General features: G+C 45.3%; 1 protein-coding gene and 2 long non-coding RNA genes across 14 annotated transcripts in view; 1 reads left to right on the top strand and 2 right to left on the bottom strand.

The window, feature by feature from the left end:
- The window catches only part of LOC126515168 (acyl-coenzyme A thioesterase 1), a 151,052-nt gene that overhangs the window by 37,549 nt on the left and 89,764 nt on the right, over nucleotides 1-23,739 (bottom strand). For 2 of the 12 annotated variants that reach the window (XM_050164602.1, XM_050164601.1), the window contains exon 2: nucleotides 2,513-2,648. The exons of 3 other annotated variants lie outside the window; for them this stretch is intronic. In XM_050164602.1, the coding sequence (XP_050020559.1) occupies nucleotides 2,513-2,648 (136 nt within the window). Of the gene's footprint in view, nucleotides 1-465; nucleotides 669-2,512; nucleotides 3,090-18,283; nucleotides 19,396-20,422; nucleotides 20,626-22,004; nucleotides 22,141-23,739 lie in introns of those variants that run through there. 7 more of the 12 variants (XM_050164615.1, XM_050164613.1, XM_050164605.1 and 4 more) reach the window with 6 other exon arrangements.
- On the top strand, nucleotides 2,952-5,945 carry LOC126515171 (uncharacterized). Its single transcript, XR_007595763.1, has 2 exons — nucleotides 2,952-3,092; nucleotides 3,903-5,945. It is a non-coding gene; the product is annotated as an uncharacterized lncRNA (long non-coding RNA).
- LOC126515172 (uncharacterized) lies at nucleotides 3,976-10,412 on the bottom strand. Its single transcript, XR_007595764.1, has 2 exons — nucleotides 5,821-10,412; nucleotides 3,976-4,680 (listed from the first exon to the last, which is right to left on the bottom strand). It is a non-coding gene; the product is annotated as an uncharacterized lncRNA (long non-coding RNA).

Here is a 23,739-nt window from a genome sequence, read left to right as displayed (position 1 = left end):
GTGCTTCCCTGACTTTGTCTGTGTGTGCACAGCTACACTCAGAAGCCAGAAGATTGACTCCTACTTCCTGGAGCTGGAAGAACAGGCAATTAGAAGCCACTTGACCTGGGTGCTGGCAACCCAGCTCTGGTCCTCTGGAAGAGCAGCAAGTGATCTTAATGGCTGAGTCACCTGTTCAACCTGGTATCTTCCACCATGTGCTGAATGTGCCCGTTTCCCAGCAGGCTCCCTTTCTAGGATACCACAAGACCTCGCTTTGATCTGATGTATTTCATCCTCAGACTGCCTGACCAGATCAATGCCCTGAAATATCACCCACTTCACAAATTTACTTTGATTTCTACTTTGAAAATGAAGATTTGATTGTCTCACAACACCTCAGGAACTGAGTTGAAAATTTTATCTTGGAGGGTGGATGTTTTAGAACCATATTTTCTAAACCAAAAGACAAAAATAACAACCAACCTGAGGTTGACTGAGCAGGTAGTTCACAGCTTCCTCAAAGTACTCCAGGTGGATGATGCGCATGCTCTTGGGGAGGTCATCGTAGTTATAATAAGCCAGAGCCATGACAGCAAAGCCCTTCCCAGCCAGCAGACTTGCTCGATACTCCAGAAGGCCACCTCCAACTCCAAATATGTCTATGATCCCAGGAAAGGGTCCATTTTCTTAGGAAAAACAAAAAACAAAGCCAGTAGTCCTCAAATGAATTCAAGAATTTGTTTTTTCATTTGGGAAAAAAATTTCATCCCATTCAAATGGGAGCAAGGAAGAGAAGTTAAAGGAATCCAAACCTCCTCTCCTACTCAGAGAAGACCTCATTGGATATCACAACAGAGGGGCCCATAGCTTCTGAGTGACAGAAGAGGGAGAGGTAGTTTACTATTTTCTGATATCCTTATCGATTGTTTTCTCACATCTATGACCTGTAAATATGTTCTTACATAAATCACCCCAAATCTGTTTTTGATGCCTGTAGTAAAAATATGATCATTTGATCTCTCAGCTATTATGAAATGAAAGTCCTCCATTGGTAAACCTGTAAAAAAATCTTTAAAGGAATTCTACATCTTATGTAATGTCTGTAAATTCTGTCCCAAGTCTTGTAATTTTTTATAACATTATTTAAAGGTNAGCTTTCTTATGTGAAATAATGTTTTGCTTGCATGCTTATGTATAGTACTTGTGTGCCTGGAATCCAAGGATGCCAGAAGAGATAGTCAGATACCGATAACTGGAGTTACAGATAGTTGTGAACTGCCACGTGGGTGCTGGGAATTGAACTCATAGTCCCTTCAAGAGCAACATATGCTTTTAACCACTAAGCTATCTCTCCAGTTCAAATCTTGTAATTTTCAGGTAGGCGCCTGTCTTAGTTAGAGTTTCTACTGCTATGAAGAGACACTGTGGCCATGGCAACTCCTAAAAAGAAAACATTTAATTGGGTGGCTCCTTTACAGTTTCAGAGGCTCAATCCATTATCATTATGACGGGGAGCATGGTGGCGTGCAGGCAGCAAGCTGAGGTGAGCTGTGCTACAACATTTCCCCTCCCCTCCACCACGGAAACATAGTTTCTCTGTGTATCTTTGTCTGTCCTAAAACTAACTCTGTAGACCAAGCTGGCCCTTGAATTTACAGAGATCTGCCAGCTTCTTGCATGCGGGATTAAGCACATGTGCCACCACAGCAACTGAGATGTGCTACAACATCTTGCAGGCAACAGGAAGTGGACTGAGATACTAGGCAGTATCCTGAGCACTGGGAACTTCAAAATCCAACCCCACAGTGATACACTTCTTCCAATAAGACCAGACCCACTCCAAAATTGCCACACCTCCTAATAGTGCCGCTCCCTAAGGGATTACGGGGCCAATTACATTCAAACTACCACACCGGATTATTAGAATTGGAAGGAAACACAGATGCCCATGAGGAAGTCAAGGATAGTCATCATGGTAATCTCTTATCGGCGACCCTTTAGTGCTGATGGAGTTATTCGTGCTACTGCATAAATACGTAGCTATTCTATTTTAAGGCTGTTTGCCAGAGCTGTTCACATTCCTTCCACCTGCTGCAGCAATATTGGGGCCATCAAAACCTACCACACTAGGGATTGTTGTGGAATATTATTTTAAGATGTGCTACATTTGTATGTAGTGAACATTTGTTCTAATTGTGCAAAGATGTGTTGCATTCTTTTATGTTACATTTCTTTAACCCTGTGAACACCTGATGCTCTAATAAAGAGCTGAAAGGCCTATAGTGAGGCAGGAGAAAGGCTAGGCAGGGTTGGCAGGCAGAGAGAATAAATAGGAGGACAATTCTGGGAAGATAATCAAGGAGCAAGAAGTAGGAGAAGAGGACTTTGAGGGAGTCACATGGCCACCCACAGAGTAAGAGTGAAAGTAAGATATACAAAAGTAAGAAAAGGAGAAAGCCCAGAGACAAATGGTAGACAGGGAAGAAAGGCTCAGGAGCTGCACCTGGCTCCCCGAGGGAGGGCTGCTCACCTGGAGGCAGGAAGAGCGTGGCGCGCACACGGCCCTCGCGCACGGGCACGCGCCGCACCCCGGGAGCCATGAAGTGACGCTCGTGCACCGCCCGCGCCAGCAGCCGCCCGCCGTCGGGCTCGTGGCCGTCCAGCACCTCCAGCTCCACCACGAAGGGCGTCTGCACGTCGCGCTTGATCAGGCGCCAGAAAGGCCGATCGGGCTCCATGGCCCAGAGCAGCCCCATGGGCTCGAGCCCCGCGAAGCTGCCGCCCAGCGCGGGCGCGCGCGCCAGGTCCAGCTCGCCGTGGGGGTCGGCGCGGTAGCGCGCGTGGGAGCGGAAGAGCGCGCCTTTCTCGTCGCGCAGGGCGGCGCGCAGCGTGACGGGCTGCTCGGGGGCCAGGCCGCGCACGGCGATGCTCAGCGGCTCGTCCCAGCAGCTGCGGCCCGCGGGCTCCAGGCTCAGCGTTGCCATTATGCCAGGACTGGAGCTGGAACAGGAGGCCTTGGAGAGAGTCTGGAGTGTAGCCTGGCCTGCTGTGGAGCTGCTCTGGTCGGTCTCAAGCCTCAGACAAGACAAGGACACAGTTGGGCGGCTGAGGTCAGAGTAATTGTGAGGCTGAGCCAGACTGGAGGGTTTGGCCTCTATACACTCTTACCTGGTGTTGTGAAAGTTGGGTGAATGATTGGTGGTAACACGAAAATCATATGTGTAAAATAAGTTAAGAAAAAGAATACTGAAGACCACTTAACTATTAAAAGAGAGAGAGAGAGAGAGAGAGAGAGAGAGAGAGAGAGAGAGAGAGAGGAGGAGGAGCAAGGAAAAAGAAAACGAGAGAAAGAATGAAAGGAAAAATTAATAAAGGAGTACAGTTTGGGAGCCTTGAGAAGTCCTAGTGGGAGGAGCCATCCTTGGTCTTGAGTTACCTCTGTGTTGGGGTGCAGGTGGATCTCTGAATTGGAGTCCAGGTTGATCTACAGTGTGAGTTCCAGGACAGCCAGGGCTATATAATGATACAGTATCTCGGAAAAGAAAAAAAAAATAACCCAAGCGTTAATTAATTAAAATCCAGTTTAATAGGAGTGCCGTGAGAAGCTGAGGTGACACGCAGAGTCAAGAGAGGACAGTGTTCACACGGGAACAGGATCGCTTGACTCCAGTGACAAACTACAGAACTTTCCCAAAACGACCTCCTCATGCAAGGATTTGCTTGAAATTCGGGAACTCACTGGACATTATTATAATCATGGCCCACCTGTCTTCTTGTTGCTCAAGTTACATTTGTGTGTGTGTGTGTGTGTGTGTGAGAGAGAGAGAGAGAGAGAGAGAGAGAGAGAGAGAGAAAGTCCTTGTTCTTAGAACCATCTGCTTCTTTCTTTTCTCCTTGCATTTTTTTTTTCTTTCTTACAGATGCGTAACACCACGACCCGGACCACATGCCTCTGAGTGCAAAAAGTATTCAGAAGCTTTGCTCGATCGCCTGTATTTTGACTGTTTCCTCTCATCCTGATTTTTTTTTTAAAGATAGTGTCTCACTTTGTAGCCCTGGTGTTATGCCCAGATCAAGGAGTCCCCCAAAAACCAACAAGGAGACTGAGTCCTGTATGTAAAAGCAAAGAGCCTTTCTTCTTATTTAAGTTTGAACTCGGACTATCTGTGGGTCCAATGCATTGGTGTGGTAGGAGAGCCCTGACATTAGTTGGGATGAGGTTTTTATAATAGCAGAGATTGGGGTTAGGTATTTCTAAGGTTCAGCAAGCCTGATTGGCTGACATTTCTCTAGGGATGTCCTGGGGGAAAGTGATGGGTGTGTGCTAGTCCAAGGGACGTCAAGTGGTCCTATCTACAATGGTTGAAACATTAGGAATTTCCTGTGGATGATCTGTTCCTGGGTGGTGCCTGGGTGTGTGGTCTTTCTTGGAACCAGGAATTGCCTTAGACTTCTGAGACTAGGGCCTCTGTTGAGCTCGGTCATTGCTGGGTCCTACACCTGTCTGTCCTGGAACTTTCTATGTAGACTATGTAGACCTGTTTGACTGTGCTTTTGCCCTATGCACTTGGTACTGAGTGACCCTAACTGTGGAACAGCACCTCCACCCAATGGCAGACCTTTGTAGGCACCTTCACAGTGGACTCTCTGATGGAAGTGCCATTCAGGACATAAAACTCAGCACGTAAACACCACCACCTGCCAAAATGAAAAGAAACATCTCATCCTTCAAAGTCCATAGTTCCAGGAAAGTCTAAATGTACTAACCTTATTTTTTTAGCCTCTGTAGTTCCACTAACTGTTCTTGCTAACTGAGGTCAACCCAGGGCATGGTTTCTGTGCTTAATGGCTCACCCTGGGAAAGTCTCCCAGCTACACTGGGGTCCTGAACAACCAGTGTAGATGCTGGCCAGCTATAAAAACTTTCTATTGGCTTAAAACTTCTTTGGTGAATACCCCACAATAGTACTTTTGTCTGCCTGAAACTACCTTTTCTCCCTAGTGAAACAGAATGTTCTGTAGGTTTTTTTTTGGGGGGGGGTGCAACACCCAGCTCCCAAATAAATACAGAGAGACTTACTCTTACTTATGAGTGCCTGGCCTTGTCTTGGCTTGTTTCTAGCCAGCTTTTCTACCTTAATTAACTTTAACTATGTTTTGCCTCTGAGCTTTTTACCTTTCTTTAATCTATATATCTTTCTTTCCTTCTTATTCCATGACTGGTTGTGTGGAGGGTGGCTGTCCCTTGTGCCCTCCTCTCCTCCTTTTGTTGCTACTCCCCTTTCTTGTCCTTTTATAGCCTAGATTTCTCTTCCCATTTATTCCCTCTGCCTGATACCCCCACCTATTTCTCTCTCCTGCTGATTGGCTCTTCAACTCTTTATTAGACCAATCAAGTGTTTGAGGCCGAGGAAAGTAACACAGCCTTACAGAGTTAAACAAGTGCCACGTAAAAGAACGCAGCACACCTTTGCACGATCAAACAAATGTTCTACGGCATAAATGAATGTAACACATCTTAATCTAATAGTGCACAACAGTGTGAAGACCCAAAGTTCCTCCATTTTGTCCTCTGCCTCCTTCTTGTGTCTCGTGTAAGCTATTTCCCATAACACATTCCGGTCCTCAGAAATGGCTAGGGGCAATAGTAACAGGGGAGCCATCTGGAGAGTACAGATAATCACGGAATGTCACCACACGAAGGTCAGCCAATAAGGAAACTTGACAAGCAACAGGCGAGGTTCAAAAATAAAACTTTTGAAAAATCCCTAGATACGAAACAATCAGGTCTGAACCCGTCACCCCACACCCTGCCAAGGTAACTTTTTTGGGTTTTACCTTTAAATAATGCCCTCTAGAAGGGCGGGGCACCTCCTCTTGCTGCTGCTGTGCCCGTTGCTTTGAGGAGGTCCTTGCTGACTTGTATTGTACACATAATAAATCTTGCCTTTGCATTTCAGTGAGTCGGTCTCCCTGGTGATCTTTTTGTGTCCTCATGGACTGGGCATAACAAATGTACTTTGTAGTTTTCTATGCCTTAACTTTTTTTCATTATTTCTTACATTTTAATATTTCAAAAATTCTAAATTTATCTTAATCCTTTTTTATTTTTGAGACCAGTTGTCACTATATAGCTCTGGTTATCTTGGAACTCACAATGTAGACCAGGCTGGACTTGATCTTGCAGATATTCACCTGCCTCTCAAGTGCTGGGGTTAAAGGCATACACCACTACACCTGGCTTACTTTTTTCCAAATTGATTAAAGTATTTTCAATATCAAATATTACCATTTGATATTTTTCCCTAAATTGTCATTGGTTATTGGCTGTTCACGTTTATTTTTTAATTTTTGTTTAATTTTTTGATATGTGATTACTCTTGAGTCTGTGGCTCTGATTGCCACATATTTTTCAGATTCACGTGTTGACTTTCCTGATAGTCTTTTATACCTGTAAACAAAGACTCAATTTTCAGGTGTTGGTTTGCATGGGACTCTGCTAGACATTTCATATCCTCTATTTCAGAGACATTTGCCCTACATTCTGCCAGAGGGATCTGCACACCCGCAGCGCAGCCCATCATGGATAGACTTCTGTTGGCTCGTTGCCTCTGAGTTAACCTTAAATCTCATCACCCACACACTGACCTGGGGAATGCAGGACTCAGTGACTTTGGTGTATGTGAACCCTGCCCTGCTGCACAGAGCAAAAGTAGTGAGGGAAACATAGAGTCTGAGAGACCAGGCAATGCCCTGGCCAGAGGACAAGATGAGCCTTTGGTTCCCCATCCCTGTATCATCTGATGGCTGCAGATGAGGGGAAGACAGCTTAGGATGCCCGTCCACCATCCTCTCGTGTTGCTAGCTCTCTGAAAAAGGCATGGTTTAAAGATTCAGTTCCTGCAAATGCCTCTTGGATGCCCTGAGCTTGGATTATAAGGGATCAGGAATATCAGTTACAGGTTCTAGGCGGTTATTGAAGCCCCCTTTCCCTTTCTCATGAAAAAGCTTCACTCCTGGCCCAAAGGCAACCGGATCAGCTTTGTGTAACTGTGCGGGGCTCATGCACACTGATATTTGGTTTAATTTCAGGTACCGTCTCCCATTGGGCTTGGGTTCTGGATCCCTGGCTAGGGGAAGTGAGGGAATGAAGAAAAAACAGACACACAGACACACGTACAGTGACACTGGGGGCCGGTGGAGTTTTCTAATGCTACCACTGCCAGGAAGCCAGAAGCTCTGTGGGGTTATTAGGTACAGCACAGGGGAGGGGTTAGCTGGTCTTGTAGAAGCGCAGTCTCAGGCTGTAAATATGTGGGAAGAAGATGCTACAGTCGCTAGTCTGTACAGCCAGGGGAAATTTTTACTGATTTTCTCGCATGTGTCCATGAGGCGATGGAGTAGAGAGGAGAACGGGGCCCCATTAGGGAAATGATAATCAAACAATTGGTTTGGGAAGGGCTTAATGCCCCCACCCGCAATGAAGACATTCACAAGTGGGTGCAGCCACAAGAGATCTTGATCTCAGTAATAGTCCCATTGCTGCCCTCACTGCTTCCCTGGATGCCCTCTTTGCAGACAGGCAGCCTGCTGATGACACACCCAAGGGCCCCCAAGTTGATAGATCTTGCTGGGGGGTGCAGCAAACCAGGCCACCTGAGGCAAAACCTAGGACCCGATGCCCCGGCTGCAATAAGGGATTTCATTAGGCAAAGGACTGCAGACCATAGCCTGCTTTGCCTGCTAACCTGTGGGTGAAGGGATGCTTGTGTATTTCCTCAGACTGCCAAGACGCCAATATGGGTCCCATTAAGAGCTGTCTGCTGCCACCAAGGAAGGAATAACGCAGGATAGCTGATGTACCTCCTCCCCTGTCTTGCTCTAATTGTCCCCCAAACAAATTGATGTGTTATTAGAGAAAGAGATTTGCACTTTAATTACCTTGATGAGACTCATTTGTGGTCCTCACTTCCCCTCATTTTGTATGATGCCTTTTGAGATGAGGGATGTTAGTTCAGCACCCCAGGAGCTGGCTAAATATATTAAGGGCCCATGGTCAGCTAAGTTTCTATATTGTTCATTACAGCTAGCATACAGGATCTTATTTTTCAACTAGATCAGAAAAGGGGAGAGGTTATGGCCTTTGACTCTTCATTTTTTGAGAAAGTTTGGCATAATATAAAAAAGGCTATTTGACAACCTACCTCAAGACCCAGCAATACCACTTTTGGATATATACACAAAGGATGCTCAATCATACCACAAGGACATGAGCTCAGCTATGTTCATAGCAGCAAGCGTTGTTTGTCATAGCCAGAACCTGAAAACAACCTAAATGCCCCTCAACCGAATGGATAAATTAAATGTGGTACATTTGCACAATGGAGTACTACACAATGGAAAAAAATTATGACATCTTGAAATTTGCAGGCAAATGGATGGATCTAGAAAATATCATATTGAGTGAGGTAACCCAGACCCAGAAAGACAAACATAATATGTACTCACTCATAAGTGGCTTTTAGAAATAAAGCAAAGAAAAACCAGCCTACAAATCACAATCCCAGGGAACTAGACAACAAAGAGGACCCTAGGAGAGACATACATGGATCTAGTCTACATGGGAAATAAAAAACGGCAAGATCTCCTGAGTAAATTGGGAACATGAGGACCATGGGAGTGGGTAGAAGGAGAGGGGAGAGGAAGGAAGGGGAACAGAGAAAAATATATAGCTCAATAAAAACAATTATAAAAAGGACATTGATCCTTCTGGATGCTCACATATGCCTTAACTGGCAGAGTGGTATTTATTGTTAATCCTTATTCTTTTTAAATGTCTCCTGCAGCGTATTCAACAGCAGCAGGCAGCAACTGAGGTGACTCCTCAGGTGGTAAAGGCTCTCAGGCATCCCTCCCACAGTCCTCTGCAGGGTATACATGCCTGGTTATCTGAAATTCAAAAGGCTACTGCCTCGTCCCCCAACCCTGGCAGCTCTCCCAGAATGAATGCTTTTCAAGGGATGGTAGTCAATGGTGGGTGTGAGCTTGTTCCGCAGCCAGTCTATGACAGGCACAGTCCCGTTGCTGAGCCCTCCTGAGGCAGAATCAACAAGGCCTGAGCAAAGTACTCTGGCTCCCGCTCAGCACCCATGTAATAAATAAAAAAAGGGGATAGATATATAAGAAGATAAGGCCTACAAGGCTGAGAAATGAGCCAACCAGAGGGCCTAACAACAGGTGCTGTCAGAGGTCCTGATCGTGCCAATGAAGGGTGATCATGTGATGTCAACGAATCAGAACACAGCTTGGGTGCTGGGAGGAGGTTATATAAGTGTTCCCAGTTACCGAATAAACAAGTCTGCTGCTTGCCTTTCACCTGACTCCCGAACTTGATGCCCTTGAGGCCGCACCTTCTCACCCCCTCCCCCAAAGGAGCCGTTAGGACCCAGAAACAGTTCTCAACTTGTGGGTTGTGACCCCTGTAGAGGAGGTTGAACTACTATTTCACAGAAGTTGCTTATGAAATAGCCGGTATTGGCTATTTACACTATGATTAATCATAGTAGCAAAGTTATAGTTATGAAGTAGCAATAAAAATAATTTTATATCTGGGGTCACATGAAGAACTGTATTAAGGGTCACAGAATTAGAAAGTTTGAGAACCACTGCAATAGGAAGTCGTTATTAGCCAATGGGCAACTACACTGGGTATTCTACACTGGACATTGGGGATTCCATTGTAGCCCTGAGCCTCTCAGGGTGTTTTAAGCACACACACACACACACACACACACACACACACACACACGCACACATTCTTGAAGCATCTAGAAGATAATTCCCCCAATAATAACCAGAGAAACAGTCAGATCACAAGCCTTTTGCATTTTAGGGTGTACCTTCATAACTGTGCTATAACACTAAGCCAATTAAGAATTTTTTTTGCCTGGCAATCAAGAGCAGGCTAGTGCCTCAGAAAGACTCTTGGTGCCAAAGCTCAAGAGAACGGCAGCTTTTAAAGGCAAAGTTCAAACAGATAATATTTACACCCATCTTAGATGAGGGACAGAAGAGATGGAGCAACTGTTTCGACAGAACGTAGCGGTTATTTCAGACATAGCAGGACAGCTTTGATTCGTGCCTTTATCAGTTATTTCGGTTTGTGTTTTGTTTGTAACATTTTTATTTTGGTTAGTACATCCGGACCATTTCACGCGCCCCACTGGCATCTCCTCTTGTATCCCACCAACCAGCCACCGTGTCAGGTAGTACACCTAGTCCCTGGTCTCAGAGTCATCCCTGGGAATGAAATAAGTCCAGCCTACTCCCACTTGAGCTGATGCTATTCCCACTTTGATCGGCACGACAATGGCAGGAACCATGGGACTGGAAAGGGTGTTCGTCGGATTCCAATAAGTAAAGCACAATCAACTTACCCAATGAATGTGATCTTGCTCTCACCGAAGACAGTACTGAGAAACTCCAAACGAAGTGAGATTCCTTGGGGAGCCATGGTGTTGCAAACCAATAAAGGATTAGCTCCTATAACAGCACAAAAAGGAGGAACGTGTTGATCGGGTAAGGTGCTGCTTTTACATAAAGCTCTCCAGTGTCATGGGATAACACCAGACAGCTGCAAGAGGGAATAAAATCTTGAGCTAGAATATCCCCTTCGGGCTGGAGAGGTTTGTGGGGCACCTACAGATCCTGACTGATACCCCTTATTGGACCCCATCATTATGATGACATTGGCCCTTATTTTCTGATCCTCCATTGTAAATGGAGGTTTCTCTGTCACGTCTTGTCCCACAACCACTTCTAAATAACCACCCAGAAGCTTAATATTAATTACAGAATGTTTGACCTATAATTCAGGCTTATTACTAACTAGCTCTTACATTTAAATGAACCAATTCCTGTTCATGTAGGTATTGCCACAGAGCTGTGACTTTACTAGTCTGCAGGCATCTTGCTTCTCCAGCGGCTGGCTTGTCTCCTCTGACTCTGCCCTACCTTCTCCCAGTATCTCCATTTAGCTTTCCCACCCAGCCTTATTCTGATTGGCTATAGACCAAATCAGCTTTGATTATCAACCAATGAGAGTGACACATATTCACAGTGCACAGAAGGATTATCCCACAGCACTCAATTCTAAAACTTTTCTCTATTCTGTTATAGCAAAGAATGCAAACTCTCAGCCAGGTAGTGGTGGCACGTGCCTTGAATCCAGCACTCGGGAGGCAGAGCCAGGCAGATCTCTGAGTTTGATGCCAGCCTGGTCTACAGGGTAGTCTTCTGTCAAAGTCAGAGTTGTGCTGTTATTCCTGTCATCCTGGTCCACTCCCAATCTAACATCGGCAATCCACGTGACATAGTCAATTTTATTTAAGGCAGGGCTACAGCCTGCTGCAAACATTCAGATGGCTCATGAGGACTCCAGGGATATTGGTCAACACAAACGCTACTCTTCTGAAACTGCGGAGCTGGAACCAAAGCCAGTATGTTTCCCACTGGACTCCCCACCTGGTAAGCACTCCCCCTTCAAACTCTGCACAGCCCCCAGCCCCTGTGCCACGGTGCACAGCCTCCACTCCCACAGAGAGATTGCTGTACTCATTCTTCCAAATAAAGGGACCATCTGATCCTGCTGAGGTTGGACTTGGGCTCTTGCCTCCTTCCCACTCACCCTGGTCTGACAGCTATTCCACAGCTTTAGGGACGGCACAAGCATACTCCTGCTCCACATTAGCACAGACATTGGGTTGAACTATTTTTTTTTTTTGCTGTTATTGTGTTTTTTGTTGTTGTTTTTTTTTTTCATGACAGGGTTTCTCTGTGTAGCCCTGGCTGTCTTGGAACTCACTCTGTAGACCAGGCTGGCCTCAAACTCAGAGCTCCGCCTGTCCTCTACCTCCTGAGTGCTGGGATTAAAGGCGTGTGCCACCACACTCAGCGATCATGTTTTTTATCATGACATCTTTGTATTGGCATCTTAAGTTTTACTACCCTGTCTTCCAGCAACCAGTCCCATTTTGTGGCAGTGAGGTCATATTTTGTCATATATATAAGGCCTTATTTACAGATTTGTAGGAGTAGGGAATTCTCCCCTTTTTGTTTTTCTAATTGTTTGAGACATCTGTGGGGACATTTGGCCATAGCCTAGGATTGTGAGTTGTAGGAAATGCCCACACTGTCAACTATTTTGTGCTCATCATAAAAGTTTTTGAATACTCAAGAGGTCCGAAGAGCGCATTGCCTGTCTTGAGACACTGTGGATACCCATCATGGCAAAGGCAGATTTTTCCCACATGCACAACAGGTACCATGCCCACCTCATCCCCACCACCACTTCCTCAAGAGTTGCAGTGCAAGCCACATCGTGAATGGGGTTTGTGTTGTTTTGGTTTTGGTTTGTTTTGTTTTTATAAGGTTAAGCATCGTGTCCCTTTACAAGTCTTGTATTTTTTTTTTAACCAGTTGCTTTGTAAAGACATTTTCTGCCTCAGGGCCAGCTGTCAGGTGCCCTGTAGTTTCTAAGAGCCAGGCTACAAAGTCTGAATTCCAAGTTTTCAGGCTCTGGTAATCTCAGTTAAGGAATCTTTATTAAGATAACTCAGTTAATGACAAGGATTTTTTTGTTGTGATTTTTTTGTTTATTAGAGTAAAATTGCTGAGTATTATCTTAGTTGGGGTTTCTGTTACTGTAGAGACACCATGACCACAGCAACTCTTATAAAGAAAAACATTTAATTGGGGCTGGCTTACAGTATCAGATGTTTAGTCCATTATCATCATGCACCATGAATTGGAGAAAGGGCTGAGAGTTCAACATCTTGACCCCAAAGCAACAGGAAGTGAACTTTGTACCACACTGGGCATAGCTTGAGCATATGAGACCTTAAAGCCCCCACAGTGACACACTTCCTCCAACAGGCTAGATCCACTCCAACAAGGCTACACCTCCTAATAGGACCACTTCCTATAGGCCAAGAATTGGAGATCATAAGTCTATGGGAACATTCCTGTTCAAATCACTAGAGTTACTTAAGGCAGGTAGTTCAAAAGCCAGAACACAGCATCTAAAACTGCCAAGAACTTTTCTTTATATCTCTCTCAGTGCTACTGTTAAGAGGAAGGCTACTGTTCAGTTGGAACCTCCCATGCACCCCTCCATGATCCAGAAGGCCCCATTCCTGTCTCTCTCTCCAAACCCTGCCAAAAATCCAGTTCCAAATTCTTGGTGATTACCACAACTTCCTCCCCCGAAGTTATCAGCTGTTCAAGTCCCCACCTAAGCTCTAAGCTTTTGAAAACACTTGGGCACAAATCCAGCTTGTGGTGGACACATTGTCACCTCTCACCTATGACCCATAAAACCTCCCCCGCTTTAGTTTAGTGGTGAGACATCCCTGGTCTCGATCTCTGCGACAGAACCTGCCTGGGTGTTGCTCTGTTCAAATACACCTGCTGTTGACTTTTTCAGTTCAGTTTGATCTGGCTTACCGTGTCAGGAGTAAAATCTATTGTGGGGGTAGGGACAGAAAACCTATTGGCTACAACAAGCAGCATCTGAATGCTCCTGCCCCACCCGACAGTGACCATAGTACTCGGCACTACTAAGATTGGGATGCATGCTAACATTTCTCTGTCCCAGGGCCTTCTCCTATAAGCCCTGTCCATGGACTTGGGCTCGATAATGTAGGCTATTGGAAAGTTCAATATGCTGAGTCTTTTACTCCCTTATATAGCGTGGCCATCTAGGCAGGCTCCTCGTGGGCACAGTGTTCCATTATTGCATGTTGGTCACTTGTGGGCTCCACAGAGTCCAGGGGCATGCCTCATGGTGCAATGCTTCTCACCATTTCAAGTTCCTCAAAATCTCCTTCAAAGCACCAACATAGTACAGCCTATCTCTAAATTTTATTTGTCCCAAATACTCTTATAAAGTATTAACATCCATCTTTTAGATCTATTGGTCCCAAGTTTTATCTGATAGAGAAATAATTGCTGTCATTTGAAAGAAAATGGTCCTGGAAGGAAGTGGCACTAATAGCAGATGTGGCTTTGTTGTAGTAGGTATGTCCTTGTTGAAAGAGTGTCACTGTGGAGGCAGAATTTGAGGTCTCACATATGCTCAAGCTTCACTCAGTGTGATACATAGACAACTTCCTGTTGCCAACAAGGTGTAGGACTCTCAGCTTCTTCTCCAATACTATGTCTGTCAGCACACCACCATATCTCACCTTGACGGTAATAAACTGAACCTCTGAATTGTACGGGATCCACTCCAATTAAATGCTTTTCCTTTGTAAGAGTTGCCATGTCACGGTGTCTCTTCACAACAATAGAAACCTAACTAAGATAATTAATGGCACTCCCTTTCTTTACCTTTGTTCTTCATATGCTCGCTCCTCTTGGTAGCTTTCCCTGTCCACTGGATGCAAGGTTCAGTGTGAGTTCCCTATAGTCCCGGAGTCTTATGTCGTGGTGTTTGAAGCCATTGGAAAGATGAAAGACTTGGACTCAATTCAAATTCATATTAAATGAATTTCATTTTACCTCTAGAAGAAGGATGGCATCCTTAGAGCCATCCTTCGAGCCAAACAGCAAGCCCTGCCAAATGACGTCATGGTTAGTCCTTTCTACACTGTGCTCATGTTGGCCCTCGAGGCAAACACTGCCTACTCATCGTGGACTTTCCACGCTCCCCAACTGTTTCATAAGCTATCATTTCCCATCAAAGATGGACCTTCTTTCTTCCAAGGTCTTGAACCTTAATAACAAGGATAATTGCCCATCTTTGTTATTAGAGAAACCTGAACCTGTCTAAGACATACTTGTCCCTGCTCCCAAGAAGACAGTGTTAGTTTTTGTCCACTTGACCAAATTAGAAACACCTTGGAGCAGAGAAGGATGCTCAATCGTGCCACAAGGGCACGTGCTCCACAATGTTCACAGCAGCTTTATTTTTCATAGCAAGAACCTGGAAACAACCTAAATGCCCCTCAATCAAAGAATGGATAAGGGAAATGTGGTACATTTACACAATGGAGTACACACACCAGAAAAAAAATAATGACAGCTTGAATTTTTCAGGAAAATGGATGGAGCTAGAAAACATTATTCTGAGTGAGGTAACCCAAACACAGAAAGACAATTATCACAGGTACTCATTCATAGGTGGTTTTTAAACATAAAGCAAATAAAACCAGCCTACGATCCACAATCCCAGAGAACTTGGACAACAATGAGGACACTGAGAGACACTTACATAGATCTAATATGCATGGGAAAAGTATAAAATGACAAGATCTCCTGAGTAAATTCGGAGCATGGGTTCCTTGGGGGAAGGCTGACCGGGGGAGTGAAGAGGCAGGGATGGGAGCAGAGAAAAATGTAGAGCTCAATAAAAGTCAATAAAAAAAAGATCTGATTAACAGTGCACCAAATCAGCAGGAAGCAGTATAGACAAAACTATGCCTATATTCCCAAATATTGTTTTTAAATGTTTGTTTACATTTTAAGGGGGATATGATATAGATATGAATAATTTGCTTTGGTATGGATCTTGGTTTATTGATACAAATTTAAGGTAAATTTTGTTATACTGTAAATGTATATTTCTGCCCTTGATTAAGGTATTGTGTTTGTGTAGTTCATTTAAAATATAATGCATAATTAAGAAATATAGGCTAATAAATAGTCATCTATAATAGTCAAGACTATAGTCATGTTAGTTAGGTTTTCTAGATATATAGAGATATATTTTCATTAGTTAGGCATTCTTTAAATCTTTTCGAGACCTTCAGTATATGGCATTTAAATGTTTTCAAAATTTAGGACTTTTCATGACAGAAAGACACATCTGCTCCTGGCAGCACCAATCTACTTCAAGAGGAAGATAGGCATCAAAGAGGCTCCTTATGGAGTTTGTTAGATGAACTGGACATGCAGGATCTACAGAGAAATGACTGCTGAACTTGCCTAAAGATGAGATAATCCTTTAGGGTTCCTGTGTCATAAGAGAATCTGCAAGACATTCTTCAGGATACAGAAGAAAGTGACTGGCAAACTGCCAATAAAGGCAGACCTGTCTTTGAAAATTCCTGCTTCATGGAAAAGTCTGCTGGATAATTTGGGACAGTAGGCTGAAGATGGATGTCCCAATGGTACAGAGGAACTTTGGGTGACTATCCAGGCAGTGAGATGTCTCTGTCAATTCTAGAGTTTTGGAAGTTGCTTACAATGCACTTCCTGTTTACTTAGGTAATATCATATCCTTCTGGAGTGTTTGAAAGAGTTGAAGAAATTATAGTTTTAGTTTTCTTTAATATAAAAGATAAAGAATATATAAATATTGTAACTAAAATTCTTTCTTGATACTTGTTATATGTAATTTTTACTATGTTAAAGTTAAAACCTTCCTTTTTATTTAAGCAGAAAAGAGTAGGTGATTTGTGAGTACCCCTCTGTGCTGTGGTTACCATTAATGAATAAAGCAAACTGCCTTGGCCTGTTGATAGGACAGAACTTAGGTAGGCAGGGAAGACTGGACTGAATGCTGGGAGAAAGAAAGGTGGATCAGAGGAGATGCCATGGAGCCAGTGGAGATAGACATACTGAAACTTTCCTGATAGGCCACCTCGTGGTGGTGATGCACAGATTAATGGAAATGAATTAAATTAAGATGAAAGAGTTAGCTAATAAGAAACTAGAGCTAATGAGCCGAGCAGTGATTTAATAAATACAGTTTCTGTGTGGTTATTTTGGGGCTAAAAGGCTGGGGAAAATGAGCAGCCTTCCTGTTACACTGAATATTAGGTTAAACAGAGAGGTGTTTAAAAAAGGCTAAAGGTAGTACAAGATCATTTTTGGCTCTGCGCATCCAACGATGGCAGGAGTTTGAATGAGCATCAATAACTTCAGTGTGGCGAGTTCCGGGAAGTTTAGTTCAGGAGATAAGGAGCACTTCTGCTTAACTCTTCTCTTCCCGCAGTCTTGCCTCTGCCTGGCTGAGCATGTCAGCAAGGAGAGGGGATGCTGCCCAGCATCTGCACGGTGCTGCCTTGTCACTGACTGCACCATAGGCCACAGAGAATTCCCGAGGGGCTGAGGAGGTGGCTGAGCGGGGAAAGCGATGCTGAGCGAGCATGAGGAATGGAGTCCAGATCCTTAGATCTTGTATAATAAAGTCGGGCTGTTCAGCTAGACCAGCTGCAATCAATGCACTCTGCGTTCAGCAGAGACACCGCCTCACTAAGCAATGTGAAGAGAGAAGGAGGAAGACATACGATGTTGATTCCAGGTCTCCACATAGATGCCCACACGTGTGCATATATGCACATGCACCACCACGCACCCAGGGATTAATCTCCATGCATGAACACTTGTGCAAATGCTCGAACACACACTGCACACCCTACATAGAACCTATTTGTAGAAGGCACTCAGGGACAAGTCAGAGATAAGCCTGATATGCTGGTGTGGTGAAGAAAGCCCCCCATATTAGTTTGAATGCTTAGGCATCAGGGAGTAGAAAGACAAGCTACTGGATGGAAGCAGCTTATGGCAAAGCACCCCTATTTCTGTAATATGCTTTGTTAAGCTTTGATGATATTGTAGTTCTTGACAATGTGTGCCTGTGTCCTTTTATGTGAACCTATCGCATTTTAGCTTTGTAAGGATAACATGCTTCTGGCTCAATATTTGGCCAAGCTAACAAAATGCTGAACATTGTTTTCTGGCTTACAAGTTGTTTCGATGTAAAAGATGGAAAACTTATTTGGATGTTTTTCTGGAGGTGAATCATGGAGGGTGGGAAAACATGTTTGTTTTTGAACTATAAATAAAGATAGCATGAGTGTTACGGGCCGGCCACTTGTGTGAAACTTGGTAGTTGGACATTTGGTTTCTTTGTGAGCAACGCCCCTTCCCTGTCTCAGGACCTGAGCCCAGGCTGCGACAGGACCAAAGCAGTACTTACATCCTAAAAGAAGAAACACACATCTGATATCAGAACACATTTGATGTGAGAGATATCCACAGGTATTCATAAGGAATTGCTGGGATCACTAGAGATGCCAAGTCTGCAGTGGCTAACATGTCTCATACAGAACAGGACTTTCCGATGACATACACATAACTTAATCTACTTGTAGATTACATAGAATGTGCACTACAGCATGAATGCTGTCCTAGTAACTGTGGAGTGCTGTGCAGAGGTGACGACATGAAAAGGTCCGCATGTATAAATCTACAGTCAGTGGGATCCACACGATAGAGCCAACACAGGCTAAGACCATTGTTGACGCTTTCAAAACCATGTATTTTTATTTGTGTGTGTACAGGTACTCGGGTCCTCCAGGAGATCAGAAGAGAGCTCTGGGTCTCTTGGAGCTGGAGTTACAGTCAGTTGTGAGCTGCTTGGTTCGGGCGCTGGGAACCAAACTTGGGTCCTATAAGAGCAGTATGTGCTCTTTACTGCTGAGCCATCTTTCCAGCCCCTGTTGATGCTTGTTTAAACAGTGGGTGATCATTTATTTTTTTAATCAGCCCTTTAGCAAATGATTACTGAACTCCAGGACTGCAACCGTGACTCAGCCTTTCTTTCAGAGCTGCAGACTGAGCCAAGGCAAGAGATCAGCTTTTGCCACACCTTACATTTTCTGCACAATCACTCTCCTCCCAGACTGATAAAAAAAAATGGGGGAAGAACCTCTACATATACATAAAAGATAAACACAAACACATAGAGTGGAGGCTATTCCCAGGAGAGACCTGCCTTAGAGATATTAAATAAAACTTAAATAAAAATCACAGTTTTGCTGGGATCGTCCTCTCTTCAGCACCCAAGTGTTTGTGGAAGAAAGTCTGGAGTTGCTGCCATGCATCCACCTGGGCCACGGCATGAGGTTTAGGCTCCCCTCCAAAGATGATATTAGTACCCACCAGGACATGCATGCCAGCCTTGCACAGGGGGAAGTAAGGGGGCTCAATATAGTGCCCTGCTTCTGGGTATAAGATGATCTGGGGCTTCTCCTTCCCATGGGCCTGTAAGCGTTTGGAGATCTCATTGGCATAGAACTCGCTCTTCCAGTTGTGGTCATCCTGACCCACAAGGAACAGGAAGTTGGAGTCAGACCTTTCCACAGGGATGACGCTCTTCTTCTCTACCAAAGGGCTTTGCAGCCCTTCCACAACATCCAAAAGGCCATCTTTGGTCACTTTGAATCGATCTCTCAAAGAAGACAAAGGAGGGATAATCTCATCCTTGTAGTTTATGGTGTTCCCAACAGCGGCCACAGAGCCATTGATGAAGACAGCAGCTTTGATGCCCTTCAGGAAGGAGGCCATAGCAAGGCCAAGTTCACCCCCTTTGGAAATCCCAAGCAGCCCAATTCCTGGACCTTTTACCTGAGAAAAACACAGACAGAAAAGAAGGAGACTGAGCCCACATAAAGGTAGGAGAGTGGCCCTGAGCCTGACTGTGACTTTACCATCTGACTTTGGTAGGGTCATTGGGCATCTCGGAAGCTCAGAGTCTACATGCTTTTCCAGTGAGAAGTCAGAGGTCATGCCTTGTTTGCGATTATTAAATAGCTGTTTTGCTCTTTGCCTGGTATTTTTGTGTGTATAAAATCATATTCAGGTGTATGTAAACAAAACAGAATCAACATAAGGTGCTTTGGAAGCTTCTGGATCCGTATTAATTTCTCTCTGTATTTAAGTTCTGGCTCCTAAGTAGTGATGGGTACTGACGTGTCTACAACATCACAACTGCTAGACCGATCTAGACAATTAACAGCAGATAATGTTTGAATCTTCAGAATGAGGCTTGTCCCCTTTATTTCGTTACAACCGTTCCCTATCCATTCTGCGACTTCACAGCCACGGACTTTCACAGTTGCTTTACCGTTTCCCTAGCTCTCCATTCCTGTCTCCATGCCGTCCGTGTTCATGTGCAGACATGGCCTTGTCTCCTCTGCCTGTCCGCACTGTGTCTACACTTCCTAATTGGATATAAACTTAGCAGTATATTCCCAGAGCTTCTCAAGTACGAGTTATTTAATGCTCATAACACTCTGGAGGCTAGACACAAAATCACAGGCATAAAACTAAGACATGGCTAAGGTGATAAATACTCGTGATTTGTCTTGACTACCTCAGTTTCAGTGGTAAGTGGATATTGCTGGCAGTAACCCTCTTCCCTCAGCAATCTGAGATGACGGGTCACCCTATGAGAGATGGTACAAACTTCCTTGTACCAACTTTTTCATGTCCCCTGAGATCATGCCAGTGAAATATACTTTGCACTGTGGATTTGGACAAGACTAAATATTGCTTGTTATAAAGGTTCAAGCTACTGGGTTGCAAATTCATCTTTGACTCAAGGAGGTATTGAGGACCCTAAATTTTAAATTGAAATACTCTAACAGCAAACCTGAGGGTGACTGAGCAGGTAGTTCACAGCTTCCTCAAAGTACTCCAGGTGGATGATGCGCATGCTCTTGGGGAGGTCATCGTACTTATAATAGGCCAGAGCCAGGACAGCAAAGCCCTTCCCAGCCAGCAGACTTGCTCGATACTCCAGAAGGCCACCTCCAACTCCGTAAAGGTCTATGATCCCAGGAAAGGGTCCATTTCCTTAGAAAGGAAAACAAAAACAACCCTTCTTTGCAGATTTAGTTTTCAGATGTCTTGATATCTTTTTTATTTTATTTTATTTTTGTTTTCTCAAGACAGGGTTTCTCTGTAGCTTTGGGGCCTCGCTCAAACTAGCTCTTGTAGGCCAGGCTGGCCTCAGACTCACAGAGATCTGCCTGCCTCTGCCTCCATAGTACATACATTAAAGGCGTGCGCCACCACCGCCTGGCCTGAGCTGTTTTCTTAGATGCCACAAACACACTCAATGATTTGCCACATAGTATCCTGGAGGTGGAATTGCCACAATCAAAGGGCATTCTGGCAGTTTTCCAAAGTGGAGCTCTACTCGGGGCTTGCGGTGGTTCACAGATACAGATATGGGTTCGCCAATCAAGGTCAGAATCCAGTATGACAGGGATGGTGGGCAATCTCAGGGGACTGTCAGGCAATGGGGAGAATGAGGACAGCCTAACAATGTCCGAAGTATACAGAAGGGAGAAGAGGGATTTTTACAATGGTTGTGAACCTCACTCAGAAGGAAGCATCCCATGGTCCTCAGGAAAATCTGAACTTTAAAACCAGAGTTGTGATAGGGAGGGGAACACAATTGGCCATGAGGCCAGTGATAATAACCTCCCACGACAGAGACCTTTTATTATGGAAAACTTTGAGTTCTTGAATTTTTGCCTATTACTACTTAAATATGTAAAGATTTTTCCTAAGGAAGCACTTTCTCTGTTTTCAGCATCACTTCCAAGCCACTCGAACTTGCAAACCTAAGTTTTAACTGTTGTATAGGAAGTGCCATGTTCTTATCCTCAGACCTGCCATCTCTGTCCACATTTCAAAGGGATGAGAAACAATTGACCAAATCCCCTAGGGCAGCTCTCTGTGAGTCGCTGAACTGAAGTCCCTCTCAAATCTGTTTTTCTTTCCCTCTAGGAAAGAGTTACCTCAGCATCACCCAAGAAACAAAGCTTCATGGCCCTGCACGTTCATGCTTTCAGATTCCAGACTCGGAGTAGAACTCGAGTTCTGCAAGTTAGAAAGTTCGCCAGTGCTTGCGAAGGCCAAGCTTGTCTGAAAGACTGTTCCAGGGCAGTCAGTGCCAAACGTGAACCGGTGCTCAACCACCCGCGGGTCTTATTATCACAGAGAGGATTTCCAGTTCATGGGTCTCTGTTTGCCCAAAATAACTTGAGATGCTGCTCCTGAAGTGACCTTCAGTTCAGAACTCACCCCAGCCTGAGTGCCAAGTCAGAAAGGCTTTTCCAGGGGCCACTGATCTCTAAGGGCCCCGTGGAGAGTGCGGAAAGAAGAAGGCACCCAGACAATGCACCTCTGAAGCATCCCGGGCTCCCCAAGGGAGGACTGCTCACCTGGAGGCAGGAAGAGCGTGGCGCGCACACGGCCCTCGCGCACGGGCACGCGACGCACCCCGGGAGCCATGAAGTGACGCTCGTGCACCGCCCGCGCCAGCAGCCGCCCGCCGTCGGGCTCGTGGCCGTCCAGCACCTCCAGCTCCACCACGAAGGGCGTCTGCACGTCGCGCTTGATCAGGCGCCAGAAAGGCCGATCGGGCTCCAGGGCCCAGAGCAGCCCCATGGGCTCGAGCCCCGCGAAGCTGCCGCCCAGCGCGGGCGCGCGCGCCAGGTCCAGCTCGCCGTGGGGGTCGGCGCGGTAGCGCGCGTGGGAGCGGAAGACCGTGCCTGTCTCGTCTCGCAGGGCGGCGCGCAGCGTGACGGGCTGCTCGGGGGTCAGGCAACGCACGGCGATGTGTACCGGCTGGTCGCAGAGGCAACCACCCGCAGGCTCCAGGATAATTATAGGAGCCATCCGGTTCTGGGCAGCAAATTCGTGTGTTGCTTCAGATTCTCTTTGTGTGGGTGCTTCAGGCTTTCCAGGACCAGCTGTGACAGCTTCAAACCCTTTGGAGTCTTTGATGGCAACCTCTGCCATGCCCCCTAGCGGCGTTAGATACTACAGTGCGGGAGATGAGTAATGATTAATCTTGTGTTTACATTCTGGTGAGAACTGAAATAATGTATAAAAGAAAGACTGAAAAAGATATCGTTCCAAAAATCCGGATTTTGTCAAAGCATTCCAGAAAACTGCAATTCTAGTAATCCATGAGAAACAGGGCTACAAGCCCTTCCTCTTCTTTATGCCCTCACCAAGCCTTTTCCAGACTCAGCCTTTCTCTACTTGTTGGGGAACCTGGAGCTCCTTCTGTGGAAATCAGACCTTCTGGGGTAGACTGATTCTGCCCCTTAATCACCTTCCAGGTAGTGGGGTGGGGGCGGTGATGATGGTGGTGGTGGTTTTTTTTTTTTTAATTTAATTTTTCATACCAAGTCCAGTTCTCCATCCCTCCACTCTCCCCACCTCCCACTTCCCCCCTTTTCACCCCGTCCCCCATCTACTCCTCAGAGTGGGTAGAGCCTTCCTTGGGGAATCAACAAAGATGAAGCGAGACCAAACCCCTCCCCCCTGCATCAAGTCTGAGCAAAGTATTCCACCATGTAGGGACTGGGCTCCAAGGAGCCAGTTCATGCACCCAGGAGAGGTCCTGGTGTCACTGCCAAGGCCTCCCCCAAAAGATCAAGTCCCGGGTGGTGGTTGTTTCCAGAGTGTTCCACCTGGCTCAAGCTGACCTTGATCTTGCTATGTTATTGAGGATGGCCTAGAACTCCTGGTCCTCCTGCCTCCACCTTCCAAATGCTGGGAACACAGGTCTGGCCCACCGCTCTGCCCTCTTCCAGTTCCCTATCAAAATATGAAATTAATTGTCCTTAACGGAAAAGTTTTCTCAGGATGATTCAACAGGCTAACAGGTTAAATCTGTCCTAACACCAAGCAGGGATTTGGTGTCTTCCAACTCAGCTGAACGTCAGTTTGAGGCTGGATCAGAGTTCAGCAAGAAGACAGTTGAAGCAAAGAGGGATTTATTAAAAGGGTTTTGTAAATGAACTTATTACAAAAGCATGAGCAACTTCTATGCAGAAACAGAGACCAAAGTTAAAAGGTTAGAGCCTAAGTTGTGAAGTTGGGAATAGAGAAATAAAAGGGTTTGTAGCTGGCCATGAGACAGCTGAGCTGGGCCAGCGTTGACTG

This window comes from Alexandromys fortis, unplaced genomic scaffold, assembly GCF_014885135.2.
Source record: "Alexandromys fortis isolate MF-2015 unplaced genomic scaffold, M_Fortis_MF-2015_v1.1 scaffold_159, whole genome shotgun sequence".
NCBI classification, from domain to species: domain Eukaryota; kingdom Metazoa; phylum Chordata; class Mammalia; order Rodentia; family Cricetidae; genus Alexandromys; species Alexandromys fortis.
The sequence above is the reverse complement of the archived record's forward strand: the minus strand, read 5'-3'. Positions and strand labels throughout refer to the sequence as shown.